Source organism: Mytilus californianus, unplaced genomic scaffold (genome assembly GCF_021869535.1).
Source record: "Mytilus californianus isolate M0D057914Y unplaced genomic scaffold, xbMytCali1.0.p SCAF_1, whole genome shotgun sequence".
Taxonomy (NCBI): domain Eukaryota; kingdom Metazoa; phylum Mollusca; class Bivalvia; order Mytilida; family Mytilidae; genus Mytilus; species Mytilus californianus.
In genome coordinates, this window is record NW_026262581.1 from 114,836,007 (window position 1) to 114,853,657 (window position 17,651).

The 17,651-nt window shown below is 32.2% G+C and overlaps 1 protein-coding gene across 2 annotated transcripts in view; it reads right to left on the reverse strand.

Annotated features, from left to right (window-relative positions):
- Positions 1 to 409: 409 nt before the first annotated feature.
- The window catches only part of LOC127731220 (inactive selenide, water dikinase-like protein), a 34,482-nt gene continuing 17,240 nt past the window's right edge, over positions 410 to 17,651 (reverse strand). For both annotated transcript variants that reach the window (XM_052240200.1, XM_052240190.1), the window contains exons 4-8: positions 13,777 to 13,926; positions 8,988 to 9,100; positions 6,684 to 6,874; positions 1,807 to 2,019; positions 410 to 1,303 (exon numbers count right to left, since the gene is read on the reverse strand). In XM_052240200.1, the coding sequence (XP_052096160.1) occupies positions 1,119 to 1,303; positions 1,807 to 2,019; positions 6,684 to 6,874; positions 8,988 to 9,100; positions 13,777 to 13,926 (852 nt within the window). In that variant the 3' untranslated portion in view covers positions 410 to 1,118. The remainder of the gene's footprint in view (positions 1,304 to 1,806; positions 2,020 to 6,683; positions 6,875 to 8,987; positions 9,101 to 13,776; positions 13,927 to 17,651) is intronic.

Consider the following 17,651-nt stretch of genomic DNA (forward strand, 5'->3'; position numbering starts at 1 on the left):
TAACATTTGGTTGAGGCAAACTAAAGATAGAGAACGGAAACGAAAAATTCAGCAATTTTTCCAAATGTAAAGGGGCATAACTCTAGAACGATTATAGAGACGCCACCAAAATTCAAACTTTATCTGTGTTTTGTGGTAATAAGCATTGTGTATAAGTTTCATAACATTTGGTTGAGGCAAACTAAAGTTAGAGAACGGAAACCAACTTTGGGACGTAAGGACGTTCGTACAGACAGACAAGGGTAAAACTTAATGCCCCCTCCGCTACGGCGAGGGCATAAAAATGGATTATCCATCTCTTCTAACTTCTGAAATACAAAAACAGGTTTGCTTGGTTGAATGTCAAACAAAACCAAATCAACAAACTTGTAATATAATGCAGGGTAAACAACAATAAAATATCAAGACATTTTTAACATTGTATATTTTTTAATGACATTGATTTCTTCATTTTATTTTGGACAATGATCACAAATTCCATGATTTCAATTAATCAGCCTCATCAACAATCATGATTATTTTGTTAACATTTGAATTGAATTATCACCAACCAAAGCCTGAACAGCAGTGAAACAATTAATTCATAAGGTCTAACTTTATTTCATGATCATAAGGAGAAAAACAAATTCTCAGCCATTATATACATGTAATTTGTTAAACATACAATTTAATTTATTCTGGAACCAAGGAAAATGTCAAAATTGTCCAAATAACATAATAAAGATGCATCTTTGTATCTGTACACAATGTGATAACACTGCTACATCTATGGACCTATTCATATTGTTATATGTTGGTCAGATCCACTTCATACACAGGTGAGTCACAAAATATACAGATACAATGTATAAAGCAATAGTGAGCCCAGGACAGACAACTCTGCTTCTTTCTTTACCATCTTCAATTAAAAAAATAAAAATTTAACAATGAAGTATGATTAAAAGATGAAAATGAGATGAAAAGATACCAACAAATTAATCCTTGAAAAGATACCAACAAATTAATCCTTGAAAATATACCAACAAATAAATCCTTGAAAATTTGCTCAGTTCAGACAAAGTATAAATATGATGTACAAAAACATAAGGATTATGAGAATTTTTGCATGTGTTCAATGGCTACCAGAGCTCTCCGTCTCTGTCTTTGGCTGGAACCTCTATCACTCTTGGTTTGTCTATTATTCTTGCTGTTCGGTTTCCTTTCTCTACAATTCCTATAATCCACGATTGATAACCTTCTTGTTTTTCAATGTCTTTACAGAATGCTGCTGCTTGTTCCCTTGGTAATGCCATTAATAAACCTCCTAGTAACAATAATAAATAAAATTGTTATTCAATAAACTACAAAATAAAGAATTAAGGTAATGGATAATCCAACCAAATTTAACTGGTAAAGATACAAAACCATAAAATGTACTCAACAATAAAAGATAATGACAAAAAACAAAAAAATCAGAAAATGAAAACATACAACAAAATAACAATATTGTAATTAGTTAGAAATTAAATTCATCTAAATTCACAACAGCATATATATATATACCCTATTAGTTTCTCTGAAAGATTATTCAAAAAATAAATGGGGAATGTGTCCATGGGTCACAGATGAAGAGTACCAGTTACGGAACTGGTCAAGGAAAGACAACTCAGGAAATTTCTTTAACCTTACATAAATATAAACGATAGCAGTCACTTTCTCTGAGTAGCATATTATATCTACTGCATAACATCTCATCTAACTAAAAATCAAATAAATCACTCACACCCCTATTGTACCCTCCCATGCTAATAAGACCACAAACAGTACCTGATGTTTCTGCTGAATGTCCTTGTAACAAACCAAACATGTTTCCACAGGCTTTACTTATTGAAGCCATTTTTGCTATAATGGGCAAATTATGGATGACAAAGCTCACTTCGTTCTTCTGAATCTTAGCAAGGTTTTTAGCATGTCCTAACAGTCCAAATCCTGTGACATCTGTGGCTCCATGAGCATTGTATTTATGCATAAGTCTAGCACCTGTGGAAATATAAAATGTTTCAAAATAAAACATGAAATATAACCCTTGATGAAGACATGACTAACAATTCTTTATAATCATAATATTTTTCATATAAATTTAGATTTTTTTGGGAGTTTTGTATGCTTATTATTACAGTAGACTCCACCTAATCGGATATCGGCTAAACGAATATATCAGGTATTGTAATATTATTTCAAAACACCAAACCCTTCCCTATATGTTTAATGCTAATTTTATCGTGTAATTGAATATCGGATATAAGAATATATCGGCAAATCTGATAAGAATATTCAGAAAAATTCTGTTAAAACCATGCACAATCGGATATTTTCAATGTTTTTCTGACAGAAAAAGGACCCAGAAGTTACGCAATTACAATCTTGCAGACAAGAACATTTTGTTTTTACTTAATAAAAGGAACTATTTCTTAATAAATTGTTTGTCTTTATTCATTGTCTTCCTTTGTAATGTGAATCAGATGCCCTTTAAATTTAAATGGTTTGAATTTATTTATAAAATATGTTAGGGCAGTACGTTGCCGTTGGCCATGGGAGAATTTTGATAAATCTCGGCGTCCTCATAGAATCAGAAATATAATTCAAAGTGAATGTACCTCCTGCTGAATAATTTATTGCAATATACATATAAATTCCTTTTGACAAGAGAAATTTGACTTTTGTCAGATATAAATTTATAACATGTGCATGACCAATTGTCATGGACGCCATTTTTGTTTTGTTTACATAATGTGAAGAAGCCTCTAGAAGAATGGCCTAAATATTAACAGTCTTTAGAAAACATAAACTTGGTGCACAAATATTTTACCAATCATGATTATCTTCAGTAATATTCAAATTAATTTGATTTTATAAAGAAGTAAAATATATAACAAATTCGATTTCAGTTTAGAGATTCTACACTGTACACAGAATATGCTTTAATCTATTTATAGCTCAATAAGCTTACCTGTGATTAATGTAAATATGGAAATAACTTCGTTAATAAAACAAATAAAGACACAAACTATGGATGGTAGATATTTATTCACATAAATATTTCAGGGTATTTGATTTATTTTAATAAATTTAGGATTTAATAAAATGCTCCGCTGGGGCACAGCTTGATACGACCGCAGAGGTCGAACCCTGAACAGTTGGGGCAAGTATGGACACAACATTCAAGCTTGATACAGCACTGAATTTGGATTGTAATTTAATATTTGACACAGCATAGGTTTCTCAGACAGAATGAAAGTGGTCTAAGAACTTAAAAAATGTTAATTTACCTATTCAAACCATATCATTATTATTTGCTTTTATATATAAATCAGAAATTACCAATTTAAAATGGAAAATTTTAAAGAAAAAACTAGAAACTAGAGGCTCTTAAGAGCCTGTGTCGCTCACCTTGGTCTATGTGCATATTAAAACACATGGATTCATGACAGAATTGTGTTTTGGTGATGGTGATGTGTTTGTAGATCTTACTTTACTGAACATTCTTGATGCTTACAATTATCTCTTTCTATAATGAACTTGGCCCAGTAGTTTCAGTGGAAATTATTTTGTAAAAATTTACAAAATTTATGAAAATTGTTAAAAATTGATTATAAAGGGCAATAACTCCTTAAGGGGTCAATTGACCATTTTGGTCATGTTGACTTATTTGTAGGTCTTACTTTGCTGTACATTATTGCTGTTTACAGTTTATCTCTATCTATAATAATATTCAAGATAATAACCAAAAGCTGAAAAAATTTCTAAAAATTACCAATTCAGGGGCAGCAACCTAACAACGGGTTGCCTGAATGGTCTGAAAATTTAAGGGCAGATAGATCTTGACCTAATGAACAATTTTGTTTTTGAAAGATTTGCTCGAAATGCTTTTTAGATATATGAGCCAAAAACTGCATTTTACCCTATGTACTATTATTAGCCATGTCGGCCATCTTGGTTTGCGGGCGGGGTCATCAGACACAATTTTTAAACTACATACCCTAATGATGATTGTTTACAACTTTGGTTAAATTCATCTTAGTAGTTTCAGAGGAGAAGATTTTATTCAAGATAATAACCAAATATGGCAAAATTTCCTTAAAATTACTAATTCAGAGGCAGCAACCTAACACAGGTTGTCCGATTCATCTGAAAATTTCAGGGCAAATAGATCTTGACCTGATACCCATGTCAATGCTTTGGTTTCAGAGATATAAGCCAAAATCTTCATTTTACCCCTTATGTTCTATTTTTAGCCATGGCAGCCATCTTGGTTGGTTGGCCGGGTCACCGGACACATTTTTAAAACTAGATACCCTAATGATGATTGTGGCCAAGTTTGGTTAAATTTGGCCCAGTAGTTTCAGAGGAGAATATTTTTGTAAAAGTTTACGGACGACGGACGCCAAGTGATGAGAAAAGCTCACCTGGCCCAAAGGGACGACGGACGCCAAGTGATGAGAAAAGCTCACTTGGCCCAAAGGGCCAGGTGAGCTAAAAAGGAAAAAAAAATCCCCCCCCCCCCCCCCACCAATTTTTTGAATCCCCTTATGATTCATCACCCCCAAACTCAATCCCAGCTTTCCCTTTGTGGTATGGTACCTTGCAGTACAATTTCAGAGAGATCCATACACTTGAACACAAGTTATTGTCTGGAAACTAGAACTAGAGGCTCTCAAGAGCCTGTGTCGCTCACCTGTATTTACTGATGCTTTGGAAATCATGTAAAATAAGGTTAAAATCATAATTAATAGTATTAGATATTAGATATTATAATGATATCTAAGAAAATAACAAAAATCTGCAAAATTTCTGTAAAATTACTAAACTCAGGGGCAGCAACCCAATAACGGGTTGTCTGTTTCGTCTGAAATTTAGGATAGATAAATCTAAATCTGATGAACATTTTTGCCACCTGTCAGATTTGCTCTAAATGCTTTACTTTCAGAGATATTAACCAAAAACTGCATTTTACCCCTATGTTCTATTTTTAACCAAGTCAGCCATGATGGTTGGAAGGCGGGGTCATCGGACAAATTTTTTAAACTAGATACCCTAATAATGATTATGGCCAAGTATGGTTAAATTTGTCTCAGTAGTCTCAGAGAAGAAGATTTTTGTAAAAGATTACAAAAATTTACGAAAAATTACTAAAAATTGACTATGAAGGGCAATAACTCCTAAAGGGGGCGACTGACAATTTTGGTCATGTCACCTTATTTGTAGATCTTACTTTGCTGAACATTATTGCTGTTTACAGTTTATCTCTATCTATAATAATATTCAAGATAACCAAAAACTGCAAAATTTCCTTAAAATTACCAATTCAGGGGCAGCAACCCAACAAGAGGTTGTCAGATTTGTCTGAAAATTTCAGGGCAGATAGATCTTGATCTGATTATCAGTTTTACCCTATGTCAGATTTACTCTAAATGCTTTGGTTTCAGAGATATAAACCAAAATCTACATTTTACCCCTATGTTCTATTTTTAGCCATGGCGGCCATCTTGGTTGGTTGGCGGGGTCATCGGACATATTTTTTAAACTAGATTCCCTAATGATGATTGTGGCCAAGTTTGGTTAAATTTGGCCCAGTGGTTTCAGAGGAGAAGATTTTTGTAAAAAGCTAACGACGACGACGACGGACGACAAGTGATGAGAAAAGCTCACTTGGCCCTTTGGGCCAGGTGAGCTAAAAATGCTTGTTTTTGGCCCCTTTTTGTGGTATTAAACCTTATGGTAAAATTTTATAGAGATCCATTCACTTAAACTAAAGTTAGAGTGCAAAAACTAATGTGTCTTCGGACGACGACGACACCGCCAACGTCATACCAATATACGACCACAAAATTTTTTTGCGGTCGTATAAAAACTGAAAACAAATAAATACATTACATAACCAGCTGATATTACACAAACATCGTGGTGCCTGGTGGTGTATAACCTTTTACTGTTTTATAGCTAGTAACATCTCAGAATTATGTCAACTCATTATTGCAGAATATTCAATGAATATTTATTTATTGTCTAATTGAATATATCGGGTAATGGTATATTTTTTGCTGACGTTTAGGGTATCCGATTTGCAGGAGTCTACTGTACTTAAATTGCTCAAACGCATTACATTTGGATGCATTATCATAGTACAACCATTGGTCTTGTTAAGAATACTTTAGTTCGGAGATAGTCAGAATTCATTTTACACACAAAATACATGTGGTAACATCAGACATCTATGCAGTATTGGGATCAATACAACATTGTCTGCATGAAAACATCAATATATGGGCAATGTAACTTTACGTTTGTTTTTTTATCAGGGCGAGGAGGGTAAAACTAGAACAGGGTTGACTTTTTTAAGTGGGAATCTATTTAAATCTTTTGCTCAAGTCTCCTGTGTAAAAAAACTTGGAATGGGCATAGAAAAACACCACATGATATGACTTTTTCATACTCATATTGAAACAAAAACTAACCCAGAACTCTTGCATGTGTGTCTTGATTGTATAAACAAATGTCAACAGCCAACTTCTGTCTTGACCTGCTGGAATTAATTAGGGCCTTTTATATTCTATAATACCCTGTGGTATAAATCAATGTACCATTATGCAGCACATATCTACTGTAAAAAATATATTTGAGTGTAAAGGTCTCGTAAAACCAACCTGTTCTATTAAGCCTAGCCATACTAAACATAGCTCTTTGGTATGCTTTCCTTACATCATCATCTGATACAACCAGTTTAATCCTGTTCCATCTCTCTGGCTGGTCTAACCATTGATAAGCATTCACAGCTACTTGTGTTCCTAAAGGTTTTGTTAATACCAACACATCACCAACTACAGCATTATCTGGCCTGATGATTTTAAATTAAGAAAATGTTAAATATTCTTAGATAATATTTCATTAATTAAGACATGTGTGAAAATTTACTAAAATACATATGCTTACTACCCTGTACATTTTGATATTTTCACAGTAGTCTGTGACATGTATATCATCTGATCAAATCAAAATGTATCTGTAAGGTTTTTATTAAGACAATTTAAAAAGTTGATTATAACAGTGGATGTCTGACATCACCATGGTATATGATCTTGAATTACCTAAAATAAATAACGTGATCCCGAAACTGTACCTTCTGATAAAGTATAGAAGAATATATATCTACTAGGCAAAGTGTTCTGAAGGTCCACTTTGTAACAAAAAATGGAAGAGTAATGATATTCTATTTGTCAAATGGACAAAAGAATATAACCATGTCTGCCAATAATGAAAACGGATATTTATTCGACAAGAGCAATCATATTTGAAATTAATTTTTCCAAATATGAAGAAAACACCAATATAAATCCTCAAGAAAACACAACTAGAAGGGAAATTTTTTCTAATTAAACTCAAATAAACCCTTGAATGCACAACTTAAAAAGTCCCATTGATAATTTAATTTTGGTTTAAATGGATAAAACTTCCAACTTTACACAGTGAAATGGCAGCAAAGTATGGCCAACAACACATTACAACAAACTTTCTTACCTGAAAACTTTCACATATATGGTCCCAGAGATGTACAGTAGCATCAACAAATTGAAATTAAACCATTCATAGACAAAAAAAAATGATTAAAAATGCATAATGGCAATACACTATTGTCAACAATATGTAATGACTCACTCACTTGGAAAGATTTAAAGCATATGATCTGAGAGGGGTAGTGTTCACAGAGTCATAGATAATATTAGGCCTAAACTGGTTAAACTGCTTTAACTCCATAACAAAATGTCAAATGAAAATGACGAAGATGTTTTGTTTAAAGAAGACATATTAAAATCTTACATGTGAGGTTTAAGAATTCAATTAAAGAACCTTAGTGAGCATGCTCACATACCCCACGTCCCCACATTGTCACTGTAGAAATAAAATAACTAAGAAAAATATTGTATAAGAAAAAAAATTGAATCATAATTTCCTGTCGATATGCACATCTACCTAGTATGTCCTTATTATCTACAAAGTTTCATGAAATTCTGTTGTGTGGTTTCAGAGGAGTTGCGATGACAAACTGTTGCAGAGGTATATTGAAACAAATAAGTTCAAAGGGGCATAACTCCTAGAAAAAAATTGAATCATAATTTGGCCCCTTTTAGGCCCCTAATTCCTAAACTGTTTGCCCCATAACCCCTAATATGAATCCCAACCTTCTACTTGTGGTATTAAACATTGTTGTACAATTTCAGAGCAATCGAAATACTTATACACAAGTTATTATCCTGAAACTAGAAAAATGTTTGTTTTGGGCCCCTAATTCCTAAACGGTTGGGACCATCATCCCCAAAATCAATCCCAACTTTCCTTTTGTGGTATTGAACCTTCTTAAAAAATTTCATAGAGATCCATTAACTTAAAGTTATTGTCCGGAAACCAATGTGTCTTCGGACGACGACATCATACCATTATACGATCCCAAATTTTTTTTGCGGTCGTATAACAACACAATGCCCACTCCCAACTATTGTAAGAGGGGCATAGAAATTTCCTTAGAATCTACAGCAACTGGCTTTCCAAGCCACAAATAGAGAGTTGTATGTTCCCCCTGACAACGGTTATGATTGTAGAGTAGACCAGGCAGGAAGGTAAATTTTATTATGATGTCAAATAAAGCACACAAAATATACACACAACTGATCAAACCTGACTGTGGTTTCCAGTTCCTTAAACTTATGATGATAACGTTTTGACTTTGAAGCATTTGAATAAAAATTCTGCTCTAAAATTAAGACATTTGTAATTTTCCGTTAATATGTAATAAATCCCTTTAAATTCAGGATTACTGTGTGCAAAGCTAAGGCATATTTTACAAATGAACACTATATAATATTAATTCTAAGTTTTGTTAATGAAGTAAAAAATAACTATCAAGATTTTTTCCCGATGTCTAGTGTAATTTTGATTACAAGACTAAATCTCACATAATAAATTCATTGGGCTGTGAAACTGTAGTAGCTACCCCACCAATAGTTAACCATGGGTTGATGACTGTTTGACCACCAGTAACAGAACTTCCACCTTCTTCAGCATGGTCCTACAAGTGGAAAAATAAGGCATCATAACAAACTGACAAACTTCTTTACCGAGGTTGTAATATGAAAAGTTAAACCTATACTTTCATCTTTAGATTGATTGATAAATGGAAAGTCAAACTATAAGACTGGTTAAAAATCATCAATTATGGTAAGGTTTTCATATTTGTTTATCTTTCCCTTAATTTTCAGATTTCCATTTCAGGAAATTTTTGGAGTGGTAGATTTTTGTGAATTTGTTCTCTTATTTCAGTTAATAGTTATCAAAGGTACCAGGATTATAACTTAATACGCCAGACGCGCGTTTTGTCTACATAAGACTCATCAGTGACGCTCAGATCAAAATAGTTATAAAGCCAAACAAGTACCGTATAAACTCGCCTAATAGTCGATCCTACTATAAGTCGGGGGCCCTTTTCAGCTCCAAATTCTAAGGATTTAGTCTTGACCCTCGTATAAGTCGGACAAAATTTGGGCATTTTTTTTTCAGCTGACAGTAACTGAACGCCGGTAAAACCAATGCAAATCCAGGAATAATATTCATTTCTGCATTAATGTTTGTTTGGTTTGAATTTAGTTGATGCTCATCATGATAATTTATATTGCTGTTAATAATAAAGATGTATTCATTTCTCTTGTTTTGTTCACTGTTCAAATGTTAGATTAGCCATGTGTTGTTTACGTAATGCATCAATGATTTTGTAGGGTATGACTAACAACCTATTGTTTGAGAAAAGCGAATATAAACTAATATGAACCTGAAAAATTTAAAGTCAATCAACACTTGATGAAAATATTTTTCACAGCATACATAACTCGGTGTTAAATGAGCATGTACACTTCATAATTCTTATTATATTGTGATGATTAAAGGATTAAAAAAAGTAAGTGAAGCTAATCAATATATTAAAATAACTAACTCCAACTCATTAGTGTCATCTGTTTACCTATCACTGATAGTTTTCACACCTTTAGTGAATACAACTCTTTCTCTCTTAATTGGGGTTATCAATGGATTATATTGGCTTGTCAATCAATTTTGTAATTTTTGTTTACCTGAGACACTATAATGAATAATATTTTGATTTTGGGAATGAATCTTAAAATTATTTTTTGATTATTATATGATTTATAAGCATTGAATTGATATCATGATATCACAATAATGACACAATAACTCCGCTGAAAACATCCTTTCACATATTTGGTACATTGTTATCTCCTTTTCATTTTTGGTTCTTGGCTCTTCTTTTGGGTTTATAGGAAAACCATGTGACCATGAAAATCAATACACAAACCGGAAACAGTAGAATTTCAACACGAATTTGCAGAAAATGTTTACCAAAGAACAAATAAAACACAAAGACAGTATTGAAGTCATTTATTTTCAACAAAAACTTTTTATTTATTGATTTATGTAGGTTTGGCAATCAAAAACGTAGTTTTGACCAGGAAATTCACTCCTGACCACTTTTCTCAAGCTTGGATTTTTCCTCTGGTCGCTAGATCTCGTCTATTAGTCGGCCCCCCTCTCTGGATTATGAATTTTACTCCCAATTTTCCGACTAATAAGCGAGTAGGAACGGTACAAAGTTGAAGAGCATTGAGGACCCAAAATTCCAAAAAGTTGTGCCAAATACGGCTAAGGTAATCTATTCCTGGGATAAGAAAATCCTAAGTTTTTCGAAAAAATTAAAAGTTTTGTAAGTTATATAAGAAATTTTCACATAAATATCCAAATGAATCCATGCATTTTATAAGCTAAAACAACATGTCTGCTAGCTTCAGTGCTCAACATATCTATAAACAATATTTTGGCCATTATTTGTTGATCTTTACTTGACATCAACTAGTCATGGTGAGATATTAGTGTTAGAGCAAGAAAAGGGACATTTTTTCTCCTAAGTGGAAGATTTTACCAATCTCTGTCAAAAGACTGGTATTTATAAGCAAGATTTCTAAATTGTCAAAAATACAAGTATGCTACCATCTACATCTGGAGGGCTGACAGCTATTGGCTCATTAAAAATTATCATTTCAGCACATTTTCCAAAAGCAATCTCTACATGATAACCAGCAGTATCTTTTGTGAGTGGGAGTTGCTTAACAACAAATACATTATCATAAAAAAGTTAGCAGGTGGTTAGGGGAACATGAAACAATTAACAGTTTCTTGAAGGCCATGAATAGTTTAACAATGATCCTGCACTATAACAAATAATGTCAGGTGACTACAGTAAAGAACGCGAAAATTGTCAATATTCTATTTATCAGTCACATCATAATCAATCTGATGTCTGATAACTATTAGGGATGTCTGATATTTCTGCATATCATTAACTATCAGATAGCAAAAAGGTGTCACTCTGGGTAGTAATTTTAAAGAATAGATACAAATGGGATCCATAGTCATCATTTTACACTAACAACCAATAAATTGCTTCGCCGAGCGCAGCTGGATACGACTGCAGAGGTCCAACCCTGAACAGTTGGGGCAAAAATGGACACAATATTCGCGCTTGATACAGGTCTGAATTTGGATTGTAATTATAATAGGTTTCTGACACAGAATAACTGTAGTCAAAGAACTTAGAATTAGTTATATGATTTGAATTTATATTCAATTTTTTGCTTTTGTGCAATACACTTTGCTGTTGCGAATTGACCCCCCTCCCTCCATAAAAAAAAATAAAAAAATTTACCAACCTTTTTTTTTTTATTTTGTGCAATACACTATGCTGTTGCAAATTGACTCCCACCCCACCCAAAAAAAAAAAAAGAAGAAATTTTCTTTTTAATTTCTCAATTCTGAACTGAGAAAAAATTGTTCCCCTCACAATTTATATTTCACCTCCCCCCCCCCCTTTTTTCCATAAAAATAAATTCTTTCCCTCAAGATATGGTCATAATCTCAATTCAAATTTCCAATGGAATTTGCAACCATAATTACCCATTTAAATACATCATAAAAGTCTTAAAATAGAAAATGACATACATAATCATGGCTAAAATTAATATTCCTTAGTCAGCATTTTTAAATAGTAACTTCTAAAAAAAAATTGACAGCTAATCACCTCAAGACAATACAACATTTCTTTATACATAATTTAAAAGCAGTGTAAGGGAGGTAATCCAAACATAACATTGTACTTTTTTTTAATTGTCCATTAACCAGGAAACCCTCGTTTTCCCCCCTTTTTTGCCCCTAATTCCTAAACGGTTTGAGCCATAACCCCCCAAAGCCAATCCTAACCATCCCTTTGTGGTATGGAAACTTAAGGTATAATTTCAGAGAGATCCATACACCGTTCCACAAGTTATTGTCTGGAAACTAGAAAAATGCTTAATGGGCCCCTTTTTGGCCCCTAATTCCTAATCTGTTAGGACTCTAACCCTCAAAAATCAATCCCAACCTTTCTTTTGTGGTTATAAACCATTGTGTTTAATTTCATAGATTTCTATTGACATTTACTAAAGTTATTGTCCAGAAACCAAATGTCTTCGGACAATGACGTGATACCAATATTTTTTGCGGTTGTATAAAAAGAATTGTATTTTAAATTTTTTTTAAATCGTAGCTAATGCCCCTTTAACTGTCATGATTGTATGAATATATAGAAGCATCAACAGTCAACATTTATGGATCTTTCAATATGAATCTCAACTCCATACTATAAAATATGGAAGAAAAAATGTGGATAGTGTCCACAGATGATAACCCCGCTTGCATATCATATAGTTATAAAGGGACATAACTGAAGAAAAGTAAAAGTGACGCTACCCAAATTTGAACTTGATCTGAGTTCTGTGGCAATAAGCATTGTGTGCAAGTCTCATAAGTCTCTTGAGGCTAACTTAAGTAGAGAACAGAAACTAAAATTTCAGCAACTTTTCTATTTGTAAACATGCATAACTCTAGAACGGTTGTGTATAAGTTTTATAACATTTGGTTGAGGCAAACTAAAGTTAGAAAACAGAAACAAAAAATTTGTACTTGATCTTAGTTTTGTGGTAATGAATATTGTGTATAGGTTTCATAATGTTTGGTTGGGGCAAACTTAATTTACAGAATGGAAACTAAAAATTTTGCAATCTTTCGATTTATAAAGGGGCATAACTCAATAATGGTTTAAGCGACACTACCCAAATTCAACTTGATCTGTGTTTTATCAGTGGAAGTCAAAATTAAACATTGCATTGTATAAAGCATTGATTGTAGTTGATTCAACTATAATCATGGACAAAGGAAGATAACTCCAATTTAAAATTTACTTAATATTTAGAAGAAAATAAAAATTTTGCAATTTTTCCATTTATAAAGGGGCATAACTCTAGAACGGTTAAAGGTCACACCACCAAAATTCAAACTTGATCTGTGTTTTGTGGTAATAAGCATTGTGTATAAGTTTCATAACATTTGGTTGAGGCAAACTCAAGTCAGAGAAGGAAACCAATTTTGGGACGTACGTACAGACAGACAAGGGTAAAACTTAATGCCCCCTCTGCTACGGCGGGGGCATAATAAAAATTACTTTTATATCTGTACTGTTATTTTTTTGCATTTTTTCCCCAATCATATCTTGTATACATGTTTCCCCCCTTGAAACTGCAATAAATAAATCTTGACTTGAAGCTATACACATAAATTTTGTAGATTATACCCCTAAATAAATCTTACTTTAAATCCCCTCAACATCATGGGAACAACAATATCTCGTTCTTTCTCTGTCATTTTATTACTGACACCAAGCAACATCAACATGTTGTCACAATCTGTCACACCCATAGCATACAGATCACTCAGAACATTAGCACAAGCAATTTTACCCTGAAAATAAAAAAAGATTTTTCATATATTACTCAAACATTTAGTTCAAGACTCTAGAAAAAGCAACTGAAATGATATGAATAAGGTACATTTTGAATTAGTATAACCAATGAGACAGCATCTCAATAGCACAATAAAAAGTTGTCTGGATATCTGCGGAATCCTGTGTCTCGCCTGCAATTGCTGCTGTCAGTGTAAAAGTGTAATGTTGACTTAAACAGTGAGTCCATTTATTATAGAATTCACAACAGTGTGGACATGGACACCTGGTTCTTAAATGTTATTGTGTCTGTCACTGGCTGACGACAACAAATATTTCACACAATTATAGTATGTCAGGGGCCTCTCAATGGGGATGTACATAATTACTATTTTTACACTTCATAAAATAAAGGTTTTTGCATGAAACTTTATAGGAATTTGTTTTGAATAGATCTATAAAATCACAACAAAAAGTTTCTTTTGAAAGAATAAGTTAATTCAGAGGTGATATCACAGCACATTTTATTGTATTTTTCAAATTACTATGCAAATGTATTCTGACGTCAAAATTCTTGTTGTAGCGACCTGTTTGAAACAAAATCTTTTCAATTTTACTACTTTTACATTTCCTTTTCTGCATATTTTTCTCATGGAATTTCTTTTGATTATTTGTGTTGCTGGGATGCTGTCATGCTCATTATAATACATAATATACCTGACTTCTCCTTCAATATCGTCCTGAACATGCATTAAATATTTGCCACTGGACGTAAAGCAACCAACAACCAATCAATCTTTAATTATAGTCTACAGTAATCAAAACCCCAGATCTATCCCTAAACTGTATAGTTATTACTACAAAGAAATACATTAATAAACTGCTTCATCAAGTGCAGCTGGATACGAACGCAGAGGTCCAACCCTGAACAGTTGGGGCAAAAATGGACACAATATTCAAGCTTGATACAGGTCTGAATTTGGATTGTCATTAAATATTTGACACATTACAGGTTTCTGACACAGAATAAATGTAGTCAAAGAACTTGAAATTGGTTATATGATTTGAATTTATATTCAATTGAAGATTTCTTGCTGTTGTGCAATACACTGTGCTGTTGCGCAATACTTAGCAAATCTGTTTTCAGACTATATACAAAGAAATAGCAAAATAAACTGTGACCCCCAAGACAGTTTCTAAAATCTTGAGGGGAAAAAAATTGACCCCCCCTAATTTTTTTTTTTTTTTTAACTCCCTCCAAAAAAAATAACATTTGAAGAAATTTTCTTTTTGTAAAATGTGGTACAATTTAAGAGACACCCATACACTTCAACACAAATTATTGTCTGAAAACTAGAAAAAAGCTTGTTTTAGACCCTTTTTGGCCCCTAATTCCTGAACAATTTTTCGACAATTACCCCCAAAATGAATCCTAACCTTCTACTTGTGGTATTGAACCTTGTGGTTCAATTTCAGAGCAATCAAAATACTTATACACAAGTTATTGTCCTGAAACTAGAAAAATGCTTGTTTTGGGACCCTTATTCCTGAATGGTTTGGACCATCATCCCCATAAACAATCCCAACCTTCCTTTTCTTAAACTAAAGTTATTGTCCGGAAACCAAATGTCTTCAGACTACGACGTGATAGCAATATACGACCACAAAAAATTTGAAATTAAAAACAAATACTATAAACTTTTATGCAAAAACATTTATTTTATGAAAGATATAGTATTTATGTACATCCCCAATGAGATGCCCCTGACATATTGTAATTGCGTGAAATCTACAGCCAGTGATACACACTATAACATTTAAATACCATTTGTACATGTCCACACTGTTATGAACTTCATTCTATCAGTAAAATACAGAATTAGAAAAATTAGATGCTATTTCATGGTCTTGCAGATAAGCTTCTGTCCACATTTCATAACAATCCATGAAGGTTTACAAATTTATCAGTCAAAAAAAGTTTAATCCCAGACTGTCTGCAAATGTTAACTGTAAAAATATAAGTCCATCTATATATAGATCAGAAAAATACTGAATATGAAAAAAATATATTTTCTTAAGTTTGCTTCAAACATTATCTCTTTAATCATAAAAAAGCTTCTGCCAAAGTTTCATAAAATTCTATGAAGGATTGACAAAGTAATCCCAGACTGCATCTACTTGTTAAATGTAAAAAAAAAACTTTAGTCCATTTATCAGTTAAATACGGAATAAGAGGCTGTCGAGTGACAGCAAACCGGATTTTCCTGCTGAGGTCGAACCCTGAACAGTTGAGCAAGTATGGACACAACATTTAAGCTTAAAACAGCTCTAAATTTGGATTGTGATTGAATATTTAAAATAGATATGTAATGATATTTACAAATCAAAACCCCCAAACAGGATCATGTAAAAATTAAACATTAACACACACAACAAAAATAAAATACCACATAACAACTGTGACATCTACCTTCATAACACACATGACTTAAAAAAAATAATTATAAAGAAATTTTGACAACTAATGACTAAAATTAATTGAACAGAATCCATATACTTATGTTATCATTACTGGTTCATGGAATAAGTTTGAGTTATTTCCCTTTGAACAGAAATGGTTAAACTAATAAAGCAAACATAGTTCTCTAAAATTAGATATGATTTAAGGTGGCTGGGGTGTCTTCCTCCATCTTGGATTTTGAAGTAGCAGATAACAATTGGTCTAGATCTTTAATTCATGTGCAAATTTGAGAGTAGTATGTAATTCATGTGCAAGACTTTTCATGTTAATACAGAAAATTATGTGTTTTATCATATTTACGGCTGTATTTTCTAAAAAAACACAATACTTTTGTTTGATTCATTTTTTTTCAAATAGAAAGTGTTGTGAATTTATCTATTTTAATATGTTGCAAGAAAACAAGTCCAGTGACCCCATTTTTGCTTTTTCTTGTCTGAAAGCATGTTATAAGAGCTATCTTCTCACATTTTATCTTAAAATTCTATGGTGTAGTTTTCGTTTTATCACAAAAAATTGGATTTTCCATGCATAATCTATACAAAATCTGACAATTTTGCACAACCTGCTACATGATAAAAACTACATTTTGACAAATTATTAACAAATTCTATGGATTTTAATTAAGACCCCCCATCCACCTTAACCACTAAAAATAGTTCTCTAAAATTAGATGTGATGTTACACAATGTATATCTATTTTCAAATTATAATAAAATATAATTAATAGTTCCAAATATTTTTTCTTTCATTTGTCACAAACTAATATAGATCTGCAACTTATCTATCAATGTCAACAACTTTATCTACACAATGTAATGTAATGAAATATATCCTTTTATAAAAATAGATTATTATCTAATTAAAGGAGTTCACTTCATCAAAAAAAAATTATATACAGCATTCAGAAAATTAGTTTATAAAGAATAACAAACAAACCTACCATAAAATTCTTCAAACAATTACCAAAGAAAAGGAAAAAAAATCCAAAATGTCATTTATCATTAATACAATGTCTTTTAAAAATCTTTTAAAAAATGAGTTATTTCCCTTTGAACAGAAATGGAGTTATTAATAAGTCAAAAATTGAATTTTTGGGAAAGGGCTATAACTCAACAACGAGAAAAGCTAAGATCGTGAAAATTGAATTTGACCTTCATTTAGTCACAGGAAACAACATATCTAAATTTGAAAAAATTTCGTTAAAGCGTTTTCATGTTAAAGAAA